The following is a 20067-nucleotide window of genomic DNA, read 5'->3' as shown; positions in this document are numbered from 1 at the left end:
TAACTTTGGCTGTTAGCACCACTGTGAGCAGCGCAACATGTCCCCGAGCTGAGCGAGTGCAGTTTTCAGGGGTAAGTCATTGTTAAAATCCTCTTGAAATGTTCAAATAGACTGCAACGAGCAACAAAACCAACATGCGCTACTCCTGGTATGTCCGGATGTTGCTCGCATCATCCTTCTTACGTGATCCAGCCCAGGAATCCTCGCAGGAATGAGGCGGATGGGAATCAGAGGAACGTGGAGGAGATGGTCGACACATTTGCATCAAGACGTGTCTTAGTAGGACATGATGAGTTATTGCAAAAACAAAACGCTAAAAAAGTCTCAGTACCAGTGCAGCAGCTGATTTTACACAAAGCATTAGTGATGGGAATTTCGGCTCTTTTTAGAGAGTCGGTTCTTTTGGCTCAGCTCACCAAAAAGAGCCGGCTCTTTCAGCTCCCAAGTGGCTCCTCAAATTTTCTGTTGCGTAGAGTACATTTATAACCAAAATAATGCAAAACTATATGTAAAATGATTTACTAATGTAAAAAAAAAGCTATATAACAAATATTTATCATTTCTATGCATTTGATAACTGAACACTTTCAGAAATCTCCACTTTCTGACTGCTGGCGCTCATTTTCTCACCGTCTTTGTCGCACTCTCCTCTCTCTCTCTCTCTCTCTCTCTCTCTCTCTCTCTCTCTCTCTCTCTCTCTCGCCTTTTTCCTCCTCCTCATTCCCTCTCGTCTCCCTCCGCCCGCATGTGCTCTGCTGTGTGTCTGAGTCTGATCCTCCCTCTTCCCCACCCCTACTGCTCTGTGTGTGGACAGTCTGGACACGCAGTTACACATGTTGACCAATCGCCTGTAGCTTTCACCAAAGCACAAGGGGAGGAGACGGCTCCCAATGACGAGCCAGCTCCCGTCGTTCACTGCAAAGAGCCGGCTCTTAGAGCCCGTTCGTTTGCGACCGACACATCACTACAAAGCACCAGCTTTCCTCCATGGTGATCAAACTCCATCCTTTGTGGTGCTGTAACTTTCTACTCAGCAGCTAACATGCTGCTTGATTGAACTGACTTCAAGTGGAAACATAGACTAAATGACCACAGAGCCCTCATGTTTAGAGCAACTGGTCTCCCAGAACATCAGAGACTTCCTCTCTATAACCCCCAGCAGTTAGCTTTCACAGTAAACACAGAGGATGCTGCTGCTCTCACATTATATAAAGAGCTGGGTCATGTGTGGAACAAAAAGGGCCTTGTATGGACGCTCTGTGTGGAAAACAGCTCAGCCGTCAACACAATCAGGTCAGACATTCGGATCTCCAAGCTGCACCCTCTACAGAGCCAGAACACCAGGGTTCTTGTGATTAAAGCCCAGCAACGATCACTCTCTGTTTAGCATAACTGTGTAAGTTGGTGTCATTTTACTTTTAAGTGTGCAGACATATTAAATGTTTTGTTCGTTCAAATGAATCTCAGTATGCTTGTGTACACATGTCAGAGTACCCCACAATGTTTTCCTTTTAGCTATCAGGCTCTTGTGGAACCAACTCCCAGCTTTAGTCCATGAGGAAGACACCCTGTCTACTTTTAAGACCAGGCTTAAAACATTTGTATTTGATAGGGTCTATGGTTAAAATCCGACGTTAGCCCAGACCTGGACAAGTGGGGGAGTAGAGGGAGGGCCTCCAACATGCCTCCATCTAAAAGGCTAGGTTATCTCTGTAGTTATGCTGCTATAGGCTTAGATTGCTGGAGGACATGCAAACCCCTCTCTACTACTTTCTTCTACCACTTCTCTCTTAAATGCATAATTTCCTGCTATTTCAGCTGTTAACTTTGTTTTTTTCTAAGTGTTTTTCTCCCCAGAAGAAGCTACAATGGTGCTCTGCTGAGCTGTGGTGGCCTCATGGAGGGGGCACCATCTTGAACACTGTTGCTAACCACTTAAACATTCTCCCTCTCCTGAAAATAACATTTTACTTTCTTTGACATTGAATGTGCTACTACTAGTTTACCCTTTAATTATAGATTCACGAGGATAAATACAATAAAGTTTATTTCTCACCAAATAGAATATTTACTAAGACAGGGGTGTCAAACTTAAATTCACACTGGGCAGAAATGAAAATCTGGGATGAAGTCGCGGGCCAAACTTATAGGAGACATAACATGAAAAACCCACTTTTTTTAATCCATTAACACAGTGTGTTTCACATTTTAAGTGTCTAAGTGAGCAAAAAGGCTTATATTATTCACTGGAGTTGCTATTTAGATATTTAATAATTAAGTTTTGGGCATATTTGTCCACCCGTTCAGTTTTTCAAATTATCTATTATGTAAAAAAATTATTTCGTCAGGATAACTACCAAATATGGTAATAGCCCTCGGCTAAACACAGAGCCAAGCCACCATTTTTTCTTCTCGCTAAGATTTTTTGTAGTCCTATTGGAAAAATGCAGAATGTCTGGTTATTTTAGCCACACACAGCTCAAAACTGTTCCTCGTTTTATGGAAGGGTGGTGTGCTAGTATTTAAACCCAGGAGCTGATGACACAACTGCTAAAAAAAAAAACACAGAAGTAGTGTGTGTGTGTGTGTGTGTGTGTGTGTGTGTGTGTGTGTGTGTGTGTGTGTGCTCTGTCTTCTCGATCCCCAGTGAGTCATGGTGGATTGCTGCTTATACTGAAACAGGATCCTCTGGAGGTTTCTTCCTGTTAAACGGGAGTTTTCCTCTCCACTGTCGCTGCATGCTTGCTTAGTATGAGGATTGCCGTAAAGTCACTGACACTCGATGCAACCTGCTGGGTTCCTTATGTAGGAAATCTTTAATTGATTGACTCAATGAACTAACCTGCAGTGGAATGTTTACTGTGTGAAGGTCCTTCAGACGACTCTTGTCGTGATTTGGTGCTACAGTATATAAATAAACTGAACTGAATTGTGTTGTACGTTGTTATTCGATGACAACAATGTTCTATTCTATTTTAGTCTTGCAATCAGCTGCAGCGTTTAGAGGAGATCTCTGAAAAATATATGGATATGTTAAAAGTGTACGTGTTAAAAATGGCCATTGGTAGATAGTGATAATGATGCAGATTATATTGAGCATCCTAAACTAAATACATTTTTGATTAACTTGTTTTTTTATGTCTTTCTTTTTGACAGATTCCATGAAGCTGATATCAGAACAGAAGCTCTGTCCCAAGACTATGACTACATGGATGACCTTCCTCACACGTATTCCTCACGATTCAACCCCTACAGAGAGAGTAAGTATCTCCTTTACAGCTAAATAACGTGTCAGTATATAAATGGTCATTGTTAAGCTTCCATTCATCAATAATATTGACTGATCTCCTCAGGTAACATCAGTTCTGTGGAATTCTCTCTGAAGGAAGTGGATATGAGTACAGTAAGCATCAGCATCACTGATCCCATCACCTCCATCCATCATCAAGGGAAGCAGCTAACCATCAGAGACATTCTCAAAAGTGATCTCAAGTACAAGATCCTGTACTACAAGTCTGGAAGTACAAGAGAGGTATGCTATTTATTCTCTGTGATCATGGACTGTTCGGCCTCATAGACAGGGCATATTGTAATTCAACTTTAAACGGACAAATATTTCTATAGAAATACAAATTTATAGTAATAATTATCCCCAGCAATCTCACAGCCAAGTTTATTTCCCCCAGCAATATTTAATTTTTTATTTTTTACCGTGTCCTGTCTGGCTGTTCAGCAAACAGAATTGATGTCTGAATGCTGGTGACACGCCTTACAGATTTACTCTCAGGTGGAGCATCAAAGCGTCTGCTTTTAATGTCACGCCTGACACTTAAAACTTTATTGTTATTGTTGTTGAATGCTTTGTAATTCCGACCAGACACGGAGACAGAGGTGAAAGAGAAAGGAAAAGACAATAATGAACAAGAGTCTGCTTCTAGACCTGCAGAAAGAGAGAAGACACCCCCCCCCCCCACAAAAAAGAAAAAAAAAAAAACAAATAAATGGGACACAACAACAATACAACAAGATCCAGTTATCAATGTGGCTGGTTAGCTCAGCTGGTTAGAGCGTGGTGCTAATAATGCCAAGGTCATGGGTTTGATCCCCATACGGGCTATCAAACCTAGACTTTGATAAATAATTCTGTTGATTAAAAATCAGAAGCCAATATTCTTGTTCCCCTAGCAATATTAAAACAAACTGACGTTCTCGGCTTTGCTGCGTTATCTGGATGCCCCTGGTGCGTGTGGCAGAGTGTGAGACTTGAGGTGATCTGTATTGGACCAGAAGAGGGCAGCAAAACATCTTAGATGCATCTAGCTTGCAGTGTTGGGAGAAACGTGGTACAAAAGTAATTAATTACTGTAATGCATTGCATTTTGCTGTAATGTGGTAATGTAAGGCATTACAGGGAAAGAAAATGGTAATATTTACTCGGTACAAGTGTCAGTAACGCGGTTATTACAACGCATTTTAAAACCCAGAATCAAGATGTGGATTTCCTAAAAATTCAAATTGCTTGAAGAATGAAAAAAGATCCAGTATCCACATATATGACGTCATTTATGGACTCAGCTTTGCGGGCATTCTATGAGCAGAGAGGACGCAGAGGTAATGACACAAATACTCCAGCCACTCCTGCGCGCGGCCGCTGCTATATTCACAAAATCGCTCCACCGAAACAAAGTAATTCGTTTGCGATCGTTTATATCAGCCCATATTCTCTGGTACTTCATGTACTTTTCAGCTGAGTTCGTAGCTTGACATTCCCCAAGGAAGAAGAACCAGATTGTTTTACCGTCTATTTCCTTTCTGTGGCTAATGCAGGCAATGGGGGTTGAACAACTTTTGAAATGAATTTTCTGACATTTTAGCAGAGTTTCTCCTGAAATATGATAGAGTGATTATCCTTGGCGATTTGAATATTCACATCTGTTGTCCTGCAAAGCCTTTGGTGAGGGAGTTCATGGACATATTGGACTCCTTTGGCCTCCAGCAACTGGTTAAGGAGTCTACCCATGATCGCTCTCACATCCTGGACTTAGTTTTATCTATTGGAATATCAATTTCTGATCTTTCAGTGAACCCGGTTTGTTTTTCAGATCATTTTCCAATTATTTTCAACATCTGTGATTTGACACCTTCCACTGTAAGACATCAAGCACGTCATTACGTCAGGTGTATTTCGCCATCTACTTTCACCCTACTGTCATCTGGTCTGGCCGATGGCTTCTCAACCATTTCACCCAGGTCTAAATCCATGGATGTAGATGATATGGTGACCACCTTCAATACTGTGTGCTCGGCTGCTCTTAGCTCTGCAGCACCTCTTAAAATCCGGAGTAAAAAATCTGTCTCTGTCACATTTCACCTGTCCTTGCACGCTTGCACTGGCTGCCTGTTAAATATCGCATCCAGTTTAAGGTTGTGACCTTTGTTTACAACATCCTGAATGGTCAAGCCCCTATCAGAACTGCTTAAGCCTTATGCTCCAACCAGAAGCCTGAGATCGGCAGATCACTTGCTTTTGTGCATCCCAAAAATGAGGTATAAATCTCGTGGGGAGCGGGCCTTTGCATTCGCTGCTCCTAAACTTTGGAATGCTCTCCCCCTTAAGCCTGATTTATGCTTCTCCGTCTGCGTCAGTGCGGAGACACGCAACGCCATTATCCGTCCTTGCGTAGGGCACGCAAGTACGTACGGAGTCGAGCACTTTTTTAAACATCCGTCTAACGAGACGGATTACGCAAGCTTGTGATTGTCAGGATGCCGCTGTTGTTTACAGCGCCGCCATTGCAAAGAGAGCCGAGGATAACTAGCGGCAGACACGGAGAGGCTTCGAGAACACCTCACGAAAAAACTCTAAAAATATGAACATGACTGGAGGAGTGAAAAGATGCGCAGCAAGCGTTTTATTTGTGGACGGAAATGACAGGAAACGTTGGTTTAGAGGTGGGGAGCGCATGAAGCGGTGGGAGAATGAGAACAGAACAGCGCTGCGCCCTCTGTGGTCCTGCCGGGCAATTGCTTTGCAACACTCTCCAGGAGACGGAGAAGTAAAAGAGCAAAACGCTTCCGTCAATCCGTGCGTGTCTGTCCCTTGCGGAGCTGACGGAGAAGCATAAACCAGGCTTTAGTGTTGGACAGGCCCCAGAACTGGGTCAATTCAAGTGTGTACTGAAGGCCTACTTCTATCATTTAGCTTTTGAGCAATGACCAAGCTTTTATTGTTTTTATTGTGACTCTGTTTTTTACTCTAGTATGTTTCTTTTAAATTTTTAGGTTATTCCTTTTATCTCCTATATGATTTTTATCTTGTTTTCATCTTGGGGTTTTCCTTTTTATTACTACTGTACAGCACTTTGGTCAGCTGTCATGCTGTTTTTAAATGTGCTTTATAAATAAACCTGGTATGGTATGGTATGGTATGGTATGGTATGGTATATTGAGCCTGAATGGGAACTACGAGTGACCATTCATCCTTTAGAAAGACCACAGTTTCTCAGTGACCGCTTTAAAATCATTTAGGGACCTTTAAGATCTTATAAAGATACAGCAGAGATAATATACAAATAGTAGAGTAGATTAGGAAAGGAAGTACTTCATTGGTCTCCTGAGGGAATTTATTGACAGCAGCACACAGGCTAGAAAAACAAGTTCAATAGAAAATACATGAAACAACAGAATAACAGTTTAGTGAAAATTCAGTCTGCGTGTTATGTAACGAAGGCAGAGAAAACCATCAAAATTAAAATACTATAGAGTAGTATAATTAGCACAACATACTATAAAGATACCATGAATATATTATAACGATAATAAAGAAGCTATAAAGATACAAGAAAGATTATTTTCGCATTCAACTATCAGCCAAGCTAAAGGCAAGGCAGCTTTATTTATATAGCACATTTCACACACAGAGACAATTCAATGTGCTTTTCATTACCAAGAACATTAAAATCAATGTAATACAATTTAAAAATGAAAAATAAACTACGTTAAAGTTAAGGGGTGAGCAAACACAGTGCAGAAGGTGCAGCATAAGAACATTTATTCACACATTTGAGGTCATGAGGAAGCTGATTCCATCTGTGTGCAGCATAGTAGCTAAAAGCAGCTTCACCCAGCTTGGTTCTGACCCGGGTTCTACCAGCTGACTGCTTCCTAAGGATCTCAGAGTCCTGCTGGGCATAAATACCTGAAGGAGATCTGATGTGTACTCTGGCCCAATGCCACCCTACCCTAAAGCAAAGGGGCAACAGTGGCACAGGAGTTAGGTGCTCGCCCCGTAATCAGAAGGTTGCAGGTTCCGCTCAGTCTGTTGCTGTCGTTAAGTCCTTGGGCAAGACACTTAACCCCCCTCTCCTGCTGGTGGTGGTCAGAGGGACTGGTGGCACCAGTGCTTGGCAGCTTCGCCTCCGTGCACCCCAGGACAGCTGTGGCTACATCGTAGCTCATCCCCACCAGGGTGTGAATGTGTGTGTGAATGGGTGAATGACTGATTGTGTTGTAAAGCGCCTTGGGGGGTTCCAGGACTCTAGAAGGCGCTATATCAAATACAGGCCTTTTTGCCATTTAAACATGGGTCTAGAATGCAGTGTGGATGTGGGGTAGGTGTTGGGTCGAATTGTACACTTTTTCCAGTTCCCTCAAAGGCCGTGATGTTCTAGAAGTCAAGGCAGGAGGAAGTTGATGCTTCAGACACATGTTAATGCGTGGCTCTTACCTGACAGAGGGAAATCGTGTCTGACTCCAGTACGGCTACTGTGTCGGGGCTAGATGCAGGTCAAAGTTACTGCTTCATGGTGACCGCCTACATCCCCTCCAGAGCCAAAGCCAAGCAGCACGGAGCCTGGAGCAAACAGCTGTGTAAACAGGGAGACACACATCTCCTGCAAGGTGGCTACAGAACTCTTCTTGTCCTTTAATACCAGCTTCTTTAAGAAAACCCAGTTCTGTTTAGAAACTGCTCCTTGTGTAAGGTGTCTGATTTTGACTCTCCTTCACTTATCTAGCTTTAAGTCCTGGAGCATGGGCTGGTATCATCTTCGTCTCACTCACAGTCATCATCATCACTATCTCACTGACTGTCTTCTGCTGCCGAAGAAACCACCAAAGAAACACAACCCTCCAAACACCCCAGACTTCAACACCTGTCTAGGATGTGAGCTAGAAAAATATTCTACAGGTGGCGAGAGAGGGCCATGGACCTTTTGTGTGGTTGCGCTCTACGGCAGAGGTATCCACGCTGATACGATCACAGTTAATCACAGTTAGTCATTTCAATCAATAATCTCACCACCCTTATTAAGATTCTTAAAGGTGGGGAACACTGAAAAACCATTTCTGATTTTATTTGGTCACTCTGAGTTTTCATGCAGGCTGAACATGAAAATAGTCTCCTACACCTATCTCCTGCTTCAGCTTCTGATAGAAAATAAACGGTGAAACTCTAGGATTAGAAAATCCTGACAGATCTACGTCACACTGTCACTTGGCATTCGTGGACTTCATCTTTACTTGTGATGGAAAAGGCTGTTGTTGGTTTAACGTCCAGGAAACAACAGTAGAAGCTAAGCATTAGCATTAGCAACTCCACCATACAGCAGAACTCCTCCAGACTTGAGTTATTTGTGGAGATAAAACATCCATGTTGCGTAGCAAACAGAGTCAGTGGTAGAGTTGCATTGTTGTCAACCAATCAGAGGTGAGATGTCCTAATATCAGGAAATGAGTCCACATCCTGCCGTCTGAAGTTCAATTCTCATGTGGCAGCTTTCTAGTTCCTGAAATGGGCGCACCGGAGCTTTATTTCCCCAGAGTACTTCTTACAAGGCATTCATCCCTACTAGAGACCACTGCAGATTCTTAATTAAACCAATGCTCCAAACCTTTAAAATGAGTAACTTTATGCCACACGATGCATTCATGTGTAGTCAGACATTTAAGACTCATTCTTGCAAATCAATGCCACCTTTTTAGATCCACTCCAGGATGCGGATAGATTCAGCGATGTTTTCTGTTGTTTTCCGCATCAGGAGCTGATCTTCTTGGAGGTTGGTTTACATCCTCTTGTACGACCAGAGTAGTTCTTCCACTACGCCACTACGACAGAAAGAGAAAATGCGACACAAACTATGGCCGAAATCACCTTCAGGTTCTTCAGTAGGCTCCAAATGGGTCTGGTCTAATGTCAGGTGTAGAGAAACATCCAACAGTCATAATTGTCAAACAGAAACAACATTTAAAACTAAAACAGAAAAAGTGAGTCCATTTGATGGTCAAACAGAACCTCTACAGCAGCAGAAACTCTGACCATTACTCACCAACAGAACATTCGCAGTGAAGTCAGAAACCGTTTTATCAAATCGAATCAAATCAACTTTATTTATATAGCACTTTTCATACAAAAAATAAATAAAATACAACTCAAAGAGCTTCACAGATTAAAATGGCCCCATAGATCCCATATTCCCATCCCAGCCCCCTCCCCAAATATAAAACAATTGACAATTACACTTCCCCTCCTGCAACCAATTTCCAAGGTGAACGCACACTCACCCACACACACACACACACACACACACACACACACACACACACACACACACACACACACACACACACACACACACACACACACACACACACACACACACACACACACACAGGCATGGACGTAATTTTCACTTTAGAAGTGTGTGTGTGTGTGTGTGTGTGTGGGGGGGGGGGGCACGGGGGGGGTGTATCTTTACAGTATGCTCTAATGGGAAACAGACTTCAACACAAACGGTTATTTCCCGCGTGGTCCTAAAGCTCAACCAGTGTCAATTTAATGTAGCGTAATATTGTTTTTGGATGGTAAAAAGTGCAGGGGTCAAAACTTGACTTTGGAAAGGGGGGGGGGGGGGGGTGTGTGTGCAAATTTACGTCCATGCACAAACGTGAACAACAGAGTAAACAATAGGCTGAGTTCGGATGGGTCAGGTAATGGACGACACATCATCAGCTGCCTCGACAGCAACAGATCCACGGCAGCAGCCCAGACACCGGCCCATGACGCCCAGGGAGGGAGGGCGGAGACCCCCACCACTGCCCGGGCACTACCCGAGGAGCGGCTCGGCCGCCGCCGCCGACCACCAGCCCCAAGGCAGAGGGCTCCGCAGAGGAAACACTGGAGGATTAAAATATATAACTGTAAAATAACAAAAGCTAATATGGATAAAAAGTAACTGATACAAATTGATTATAAAGATAGTAAAAGAAAACATAATCATATAAAAACACTAAGATGTAAATAAAATTACAAAAGTAAGTAAAAGAGAGAAATAGGTATGTGTATGTATATATTTAAACAAATATGACAGGTGATACAGTTAAACAGACTAGATAAATAGTAATTAGTTAAAAGCTAAGCTAAAAAGGTGGGTCTTGAGCCTATTCTTAAAAGCCTGGACATTCCCTGAGGTCCTCCGGCAGCCCGTTCCAAAGGCGAGGGCCGTAGTACTTGAAGGACGCCTCACCGTGGGTGTGTGTCTTAACTTTAGGGATAACTAGAAGACGGCTGCCAGAGGAGCGCAGAGACCGCGAGAGTTTATATAGTCAAAGCAGTTCTGAAAGATAAGAAGGCCCAAGACCATTATGATACTTAAAAACCATTAAATGAACCTTAAAATCCATCCTGAAACATATGGGGAGCCAGTGCAGAGACCCTAAAACCGGAGCCATGTGCTCCCGCTTCCTGGTCTTCATCAGGACACGTGTTGCTGAGTTTTGTAAAAGTTGTAAACCTGAGATGCTCTTTTTGGGAAGACCAGAAAGCAGGGCATTGCAGTAATCAATTCTACTGGTTATAAAAGCATGCATGAGCGTCTCTGCATTGGCCCGAGAGAGAATAGGGCAGACTCTGGCGATATTCTTAAGATGGTAAAGACCTATTTTTGTGATGTTTTTAATGTGGGGGATAAAAATCAGCTCAGAGTCAAAAATAACACCCAGATTCTTCACTTGTAGTGATGGATAAAAAGACAGTGATCGTAGTTTAGGTAAAAGTTTCTCTCTCTGGGTCTCAGGACCGATGACTAAAACTTCAGTTTTGCCTTGATTGAGCTGGAGAAAGTTTTCAGTCATCCCTGATTTAATATCTAAAATGCAATTAAAAATTGTTTCCATTGGCTGTGCGTCATCAGGAGACACGGAGATGTACAACTGTGTATCGTCAGCGTAACTGTGGAAATTCACCCTGTGTCTCCTGATGACGCTGCCCAGAGGGAGCATATAGAGGTTAAAAAGCACTGGGCCCAGAATTGAACCCTGAGGCACACCGCATGTGATGCTGTAGACCCCAGAGGAACAGGTATCCAAACTCACCATAAAAGTTCTGTCTGTGAGGTAGGAAGTGAACCAACTGTGAACAACACCAGAGAGGCCGATCTGTTTTAAACGGGTTAAAAGAATAGTGTGGTCTACTGTATCAAAGGCAGCGCTTAGATCCAGCAGAACCAACACTGTCGCCCTCCGGGCATCATAATTTGTTCTAAAATCATTTAAAATCTCCAGAAGGGCCGTCTCAGTGCTGTGGTTCACCCTACAACCAGACAGAAATTTCTCTAGGACATGTTGGCGGTTGATAAAATCATTAAGTTGTATTAAAACAAGCTTCTCTAAAATTTTAATTAAAAATGGTAAGTTGGATACCGGTCGAAAATTGTTAAAGTCATTAAAATCTAAATTGCTCTTCTTCAACAGGGGTCTGACCCGTTTAAAAGCAGCAGGAAAGACCCCCGTCTGAAGGGAACAGTTCATCAAAGTTAAAATCTCATCTCTAAAAGAGTCATACAATTGTTTAAAAAACCTTGTGGGGATAGGGTCCAGAACACACGTGGTAGGCCTCACTGAGGAGAAAACTTTATCAATAATCTCAACTTCAACCAAGACAAAACTGTCCAGTGTTTCCTCAGACAGACACACACTCTCAGATTGACCGGGAGCAGCATGACATTGGGAGGATAAAATGTTACGTCTGATGGTGTCTACCTTCCCTCAGAAGTGGGCTGCAAACTCCCCACAGAGAGCATCCGAGGGGGTTTTCTGGAAAGAATTAAATTCACGACCCAAAATATTTGTAATTGTGGAAAACAGAATTTTGGGATTATTTTTGTGTTCAGAGACGATTTTAGAAAAGTAATTATTTCTGGAATTTCTAACTGCTTTGTTGTATGATTTTAATAATTCAGTGTATATTTGTTTATTAATTGTGTTCTTATATTTCCTCCATTTTCTCTCCGTCGCCCTGCAAGATTTTTTCAACATTTCATGTATTTGAGTGCGGCGTGTGTGTGTAGAAAACCTTTATTTTTTATTTTTTTGGTGCGGCTTATATTGAGGTGCGCTCTATAGTCCAGAAATTACGGTACTTGGGCCATTGTTGATGACGTTTCACAAGTATGTGAGTACACAAGTGCAGACAAGTATACATATAGAGAAACGGCATCTGAATACAATTGTCTTTTCTTTGACCTTCTCAGTATTTCATATGGTTCTGGAGCCGTTCTGGTCCAGTTTTTATTTATTTAATTGAGTTTAACAGACATTCTGTTCCATCAGCTCTTGTATTATCCCTTCATAGTCAGGTTCTGGTCTGGACTTTGGATCATTGCAGAACCTTGATTCTTCTGTTTGTCAGACATGTGTTTGGATCATGGTTCTGTTTTATGACCCAGTTTGGTCCAATCAGCTGTCAGTCAGATGAACTCCCGTTAGACTCTAGAACATTAAAATCCAGTTCAATTCAATTCAAAGATACTTTATTAATCCTAGAGGGAAATTAGAGATTTTGGTACCAAGAGGTTTTCATAGTGGACTAGTGAGTGCTGCAGCTATAGGATCAGCCCAAACCATCAGTCCACCACCATGCTGACTGCCTGATCAGCTGTTTGTGCTGATTTGGTTTTCTCCAGATAAAGAGCAAATTGCAGGTTCATTTTTTTTTCTAAATCATGTAAAACGCTATACAAAAAAATACCATTTGAATGCTTATTGTGGATGTTTCGTTGTAAAATACATAACAGCAGTTTTTCTAGTAAAAGTGGCTTTTCTCAGCAAAGCTTCTAAAAAGGCTCTTGTTGTTAAATCTGAACCTCTGACGTAACCAAAGGGAGTTAGAAGCTAGGAGCTGCCTCAGCTCCGGAGCTGAGGGCTCCGCAGACCCGTAGCGGGGTTAAAAAAATTAAATACGGATTTCTGGAGCTCAGATCATCGTCAGAACCACCAGAAGAGATACGCTGCTCAGCGGGCCAGCTGAATTCCGGGTCGGAACCGGATCAGAACCGCCGCCTGGACCACCAGGAGAGGATGCGCAGCTTTTAAAAATACCAACTCAACTGGCTCGCTGGTGTCTGGGTCGGATCCAGCTCACAGAAGCCTGCATGAGCTCCAGAACCGGATGGCGGGCGTCTCTCTCCCTCTCACTAAGAGCTAAACTACATTACGTGAACGGATATTAACGAGTATGAGACAGCTGACAGACGCTCATTAGTATCACAGTTTTTCTCAATGGCTAAAGCACAATTCCTGAAACCTTGCTCCCTTTTCTCAAAACATTAAACACAAAACCTCAGCTTCAAGCAGGATTTACAAAACCTCTCATTCCTCTTGCAAAATCAAATTTTTCGTCTCAAAACAGTTTTAGCTGTGCTCAAAATCAAACACTACTCTCAAATCATAATCAAATTACTCTAAATTACATACACCATCAAGCAGCCAGTAAACAATACACCAAAAAATCGAAAGCACAATGTTCAGAGCCATAAAATTTGTTTATTGTACCATAAACAGCCTGCAGTTAATTGTGCTACAGTGTTCAATGACAATGAAGAAAAATATTACATTAAATGAAAAACAACATAAGACTCAACATGTTATCAATGGGTCTCTTCTTGTCTGTGGGCTGGGTCAGGCCGCAGCACTTCATCGACATCACATGCAACATTTTCCCTCCTGGGGCTCAAATTGGGTTGCACTCTAAGTCCTGCCTCTCTCATTGTCAGCTCATGGACAACAACATGGTCTATGATTGTTGCTCAAATTTCATTGGATATTTCCACTCTTCCTCTTCCTCTTCCTCTTCGTCCTCCTCTTTCCCTTTCTTGCCCGCCTCCTCATCCCCCACCTCGCATACGCACCCGTCCTCTCACATGAATTCTTCTATCCATTGTCACACTTTCTCATTCCTACCTTCAACCACCTGTTTGCTCTCTGAACTTGCTTATATCGGTTGTTACATCATTTGAAACAAGTGAAATCTATTTTGACTGATTGTGTTCAACCAATGACATTTGTGCTCTTGTTATGGGTAAATGTGTCACTGGTGTTTACCATTATGGACGCATGCACATTAGAGTGCAGAATGTGTTTTAAGAATGAGAATGCGTTTAGAGTTTTGCTAAACTGTGTGAAATGATTTAAGGTTTTGACAACAGGCTCAACAGTTAGCTTAATGAGTTCAAGCACCTGAGAACTTTCTTCAGTCAATGGATTTTATTCTCATACCAATTGAGAAAAACTGTAATATTATATTACAGTTTTCACACAAATCCAAAAATACACACACAATGGGCAAAACCCCTCAATTAACCTGCAAAATGAAACTTCACATTCAAAACAGTGTTATTTCTTCTCACAATGTGATTTTGTGGTCAAATGACACACAGACCATCATATGAATAGACATTTATAAGAACCAGCAGAACATTTATGTGCTCAATGTAAAACACTATGATGAATGGAAAACACTTCTTCTCCATTCATCATAATGACTTCCTCCGGATTGAAAGGAGCCAGTTGAGGTGGTTTGGGCATCTGGTCAGGATGCCTCCTGGACGCCTCCCTGGGGAGGTGTTTCTGGCATGTCCTGCTGGCAGGAGGCCCCCGGGTCGACCCAGGACACGTTGGAGAGGTTACATCTCCAATCTGGTCCGGGAACGCCTTGGGGTCCTGCCGGAGGAGCTGGTGGAGGTGGCCGGGGAGAGGACGGTCTGGAGCTCCCTAGGTGGGATGCTGCCCCGGCGACCTGGACCCGGATAAGCGGAGGAAGACGACGACGATGACCTTTTCAATGTTCCCATTTCATCAACTTTCTAAGACATTTCCTGCTTGCTGCTAGTGATCAAACATGGAAACTAAAGGGTAGCGTCCATCTCCTTCATCTGTTCTGCATCAGATCCCATCATCATCTTCATCATCTCTTCTGTTTATTTGGTTGCTAACAACTGTCAGGCAGAAGCCAGGAAGCCAACAGCAACGCCACAACTTCCGAAGTTCAAGAATAAAAGCCCCCAGTCGTCACAGTGTAAGGGCTTTGGTGTCCTGTTTTAGTCTGTTCTGTGTTTTTTATTTATTTATTTTTTGGGTTTTTGCTGTTCATTATTACAGCCTTTTAAGGTTCATACCTAATTACCTTCTTCCCTGCTCTGATTTTGGGTCACAGGAAACAGCCTCAAACATGACAAGAATAAAACTAAACCCAGAGCAACAATAACACTGATTAAACATAAAATCTTACAGCCCCAACCTGGTGGTGATGAGCTACCACAGCTGCCACAGCTGCCACCGGTTCCTCCAACCACCACCAGCAGGAAAGAAGGGTGAAGGGTCTTGCCCAAGGACACATCGACTGGGAAAGACTGACTGAGATTCAAACCTGCAGCCCTCCAGTTACAGGGCAGGCACATAGCTCCTCTGGCACCATCTCCCTTGAGGTGAGATGGAGGCAAGCGGAGTGTCCATGTCCATAGTGAACAGCAGCAGACATGCTATTAACTATAGTTACAATTACTCAGTTACAATTGCATGAGTAACTGTAAAAAGTGTACTTCAGGGAGGTTTGATACATTTTTATGATTTTTTTAGGATGTGGGGGCGTGTTTGTCTCATTAATTCACATTTCTTTGCTATGATCATGCATTTACTCAGTAGTTGAGTTGCTTGTATTCCAAGTTTGTTTTTCTACTCTTGAGTAATTTCAAAGTAATGCTACTCTTAAAAAAGTACAGTTTTTGTTTACTTTGTCAAAGCTAAAATCAGTCAAAATCAGCAGAGCAGCACACCGCATGATGAACTGCACAGATGTTTTATTAGGTGTTTTTTTGGGTAACACAACAATTAGAGTACATTTAGACAAGTACAGGTATTTATCACAAAAACCAAAACATATCACCACAGACATCCTGATTTAACACAGCAGTGGCGTAACCAGCTGGGGCGCCTAAAGTGCTTTTCTCTGCAACAAAACCTTCTCACATCACAAATAATTAGTTCCGCTCTCAGAGATGATTGTAGAACAAATCTGGACCCGTTTGTGTGTTTTAGCCATCTGTAACTCAATGCCAGCGAGAACAACCTGCTGGATAATAAAAGTCCCACCTGGATTTTGTTGCTAACACAGTGTCTTATGCTACTAGCATCAGTGGAAATGGATGGATTTTTCATTATTTTTAAAGTAGAAAAAACAAGTCAAAATAAAAGGGAAACTTAAGTATAAAAATGAGACCGCACTAAAACTTCTGTTAAATAATTTATTAAATTATGTACAACTATTAAATACTCTAAAAGATTATTATAGTCCTCCAAAGACCCAGATGCATGTTCAGTTTTGTAACCTAAAAACAGATTGTTAGTGAATATGTATACAAACAGGAATGAGCATGGTGAGCTTCAACCTCCTTCTAGTTTTCATGTTGATGATTTTTTAAATATTTGTAAAAATCCATTATGTTTTTTCTGAACTTATGTAAATCATGTTGAACCCTGGTGGGTGTCAGGCAATGCATCACAAACTAACTGAAAGTTTTATTCTTTTAAAACTGAACCGACACTTGATGCTCTGGAACAGACTTGCAACAAATCGGACATGATCTCAAATGAAATGCATAAATGAAACGTTTGGTGTTACAAGTTATTGTATGCATACATGCATGAATGTAAGCTTCTTTTGCTCAAATTCTCTGAAATTCTGATTCATTATTATTTTCATTGCATCATGTTGATTTATTTTATATGTCTTATTTGTATGTATGTCTGTATTTATGTATGTATGTAAGTATGTATGTATGCATGTATGTACATGTGTATGTATGTATGTATGTATGTATGCATGTATGTACATGTGTATGTACATGTGTATGTATGTATGTATGTATGTATGTATGTATGTATGCATGTATGTACATGTGTATGTACATGTGTATGTATGTATGTATGTATGTATGTATGTATGTATGTACATGTGTATGTATGTATGTATGTATGCATGTATGTACATGTGTATGTACATGTGTATGTATGTATGTATGTATGTATGTATGTATGCATGTATGTACATGTGTATGTATGTATGTATGTATGTACGTATGTATGTACGTATGTATGTACGTATGTATGTATGTACATGAGTATGCATGTACGTATGTTTGTATGTGTGTGTGTGTGTGTGTCTGTGTGTGTGTGTATTCGTGTATGTATGTACGTGTGTGTGTGTGTGTGTGTGTGTGTGTGCGTGTGCGTGCGTGCGTGCGTGCGTGTGTGTGTGTGTGTGTGTGTGTGTGCGTGTGTGTGTGTGTATGCATGTAAGCTTTTCCGGTCAAACTCTCTGAAATTCTGATTTGTTTTTCTTTTTATTGCATCATATTGATTTATTATGTAAGTTTTATTTGACAAATATACATCAGGGATCTGTTTTCATTGATTTGTCAAAAATGTGTTGCAGAAACAACATGTTACACAGATTATCAGCATATTCTGTTACACACAACCAAATCACTTACAGAGCAGCATTTTCAGCTCAACAGTGAATATTATTTTAAAGCAGGTTTATTATAAACATATCTACATCTGCTGTCTTGCAGGATTGCAGTTGTACTTCACAGATCCCTATAATGTTCTTTATTCACATGGCAGGATAACATGTACATGAAGGACAGAAGACTTCCAATGTCACACTGGATTTGGATGACTAGTGAGGTAACAACAAAGGCTTTGTAGGTTTGGAGAGAAAGCATAGCACACCATGGTAACCAGAATCAAAACTAGAACAAGTTGCCTGAGGAGGCTAAAGGTTGGTTTATGCTTGACGCGTCCGCGAGGTCCGCACGGCTCCGCGCGGAAAAGTAGCATCATTTTGCTTCATTTTAACAACAACGCCCCTCCGCCGCGCCTCCGCACGGCCCAGAATTTCTGCAACGCGCACCTCGGAAAATTTCTAACCACGCGGACGGTCGGACGCGGAAAAACATGGCGGACCGGCAAGATCTAGTATGGCAGAGGTTCGTAAATACAGACATTTGTATGATTCAGCTCTCAGAGATCACCGTGATCAACATGTTGTTAATAATTCTTGGAGAGAAATAGCTCGCACTGTCGGAAAAGACGAGAACGCTGTTAAAAATGCTGGAATGCCATGTTGTAAACAGTAATTTCTACTTCTACTATGGTGTAGTGTTGGATGCATGCCGTAGAGCTCCATGCTGCCCCCTACAGTTTGGGAGAATATTGGCTCACCGCAGAGACGAGCCGCACAAACCATAAACGCTGCGAGTTGTGAAGCGCGTTCCATCCGCGAGCCGCAACACCGCGCGGAAAGTGAATGCGTCAAGCATAAACCAAGCTTTAAACTTAAAACCATCCACCGTGCTGAGGTCTGTAGATCTACAGCAAATAAAACAACAACAACCCACTCTGATGGGCTGCACACACACACACACACACACACACACACACACACACACACACACACACACACACACACACACACACACACACACACACACACACACAATCTCTGAACCCACTAACAGCTCTTAGTTAACGTCATCTTGGTGTATAAAGCAACACAAATGAGTTTGTAACACTTTAAGTTATTGCTTTGAAACTAGTCAATGATTCTTGAGCCAGAAAGTTAGTTCAGCAACTTCACACTGAACAGCACTCTCGCCCTCAGCTGACCTGAGCAAAGAACAGTTTGGTGGTTCAGGTTAGCGCTCTAGAGGGCGGTACCTGCTTTATAGCAGTTAGCCAACTGTCACTTAAGAGCTCAAGAAGTAATGGTTTAATAATAATGACCTACACTTGTATAGCACCTTCCAGAGTCAGATGACTCCAAAGCATGTTACACTACAGTGAATCATTCATCCATTCACACACACACGTTCACACACTGATGGTGATGAGGTACAGTGTAGCCACAGCTGCCCTGGGGCACACTGACGGAGGCGAGGCTGCCAAGCACAGGCGCCGCTGGTCGCTCCGACCACCACCATTGGGCAGGTGTGCCCAAGGACACAACAGCAGAATTTTCTGTCCGGAGGCGGGATCGAACCTGCAACCTTCTAATTACTGGGCAACCCGCTCACCCTCCTGAGCTACTGCTGCCCCTGTGTCTTTGGAGGTGAAGCAAAGAGTTAAAACCAGAGAGAACAACAGCATGGCCTACACTAGTTTGAGGGAGCTGAAGAAAGCTACAGTATGAAGTCACGGACTGATGGTGACCTGGCTTTGTTGTCACTAGACTTGTAAATAATAACTGTGAGGATCTTTTTACTTCATGGCTCATATGAGTTGGCTTGTGTTAGCGTTAGCTCATTGTCAACGCTACAACAGCCTGCAGCAGGATTGTTTATGAAAGTTGTAATTCGGCTTTCAACCAGTAGGAAGGAAAAGTGAGGAAACCTATAAAGTGTTGCTTTAACACCCTCAGATCGGTGCTAAGCTGCTGGACCTGCGTCTACAGCCCATCACACTCAGCAATAGCTCCCCTCAGGCATGACCCTTAGAGTACTCTTGCTCAACTCAAGACTGCCCCAACACACCCTTTAATCACCTCCAAGTTCACTGATGGCACTACCATAATGGGACTCAAAGCAACGGAGGATGACTCTAAGCAGACTGGATACATGCAGTTTGAAAACATTCTGACTCGGAGTTCAGCAAGAACTAAAGAAATGGTTATTGACTCAGGAGAAACCCAGTCCCATCCTCCATAGAGAAATTTAAACACCACATCTCAGTGTCCAA

The 20067-nt window shown here is 42.3% G+C and overlaps 1 protein-coding gene across 1 annotated transcript in view; it reads left to right on the top strand.

Annotated features, from left to right (window-relative positions):
• Window positions 1-8477, top strand: part of LOC107384353 (tissue factor) — a 16579-nt gene extending 8102 nt beyond the window's left edge. The window contains exons 4-7 of the mRNA XM_015957582.3: window positions 3157-3260; window positions 3354-3532; window positions 7734-7899; window positions 8016-8477. Coding sequence (XP_015813068.1) covers window positions 3157-3260; window positions 3354-3532; window positions 7734-7899; window positions 8016-8161 — 595 coding nt within the window. The 3' untranslated portion in view covers window positions 8162-8477. The remainder of the gene's footprint in view (window positions 1-3156; window positions 3261-3353; window positions 3533-7733; window positions 7900-8015) is intronic.
• Window positions 8478-20067: the final 11590 nt, after the last annotated feature.

The sequence above is a fragment of the Nothobranchius furzeri genome, chromosome 11, assembly GCF_043380555.1.
Source record: "Nothobranchius furzeri strain GRZ-AD chromosome 11, NfurGRZ-RIMD1, whole genome shotgun sequence".
In the NCBI taxonomy this organism is placed as follows: domain Eukaryota; kingdom Metazoa; phylum Chordata; class Actinopteri; order Cyprinodontiformes; family Nothobranchiidae; genus Nothobranchius; species Nothobranchius furzeri.
This window is presented reverse-complemented; position numbering and strand designations above follow the sequence as displayed.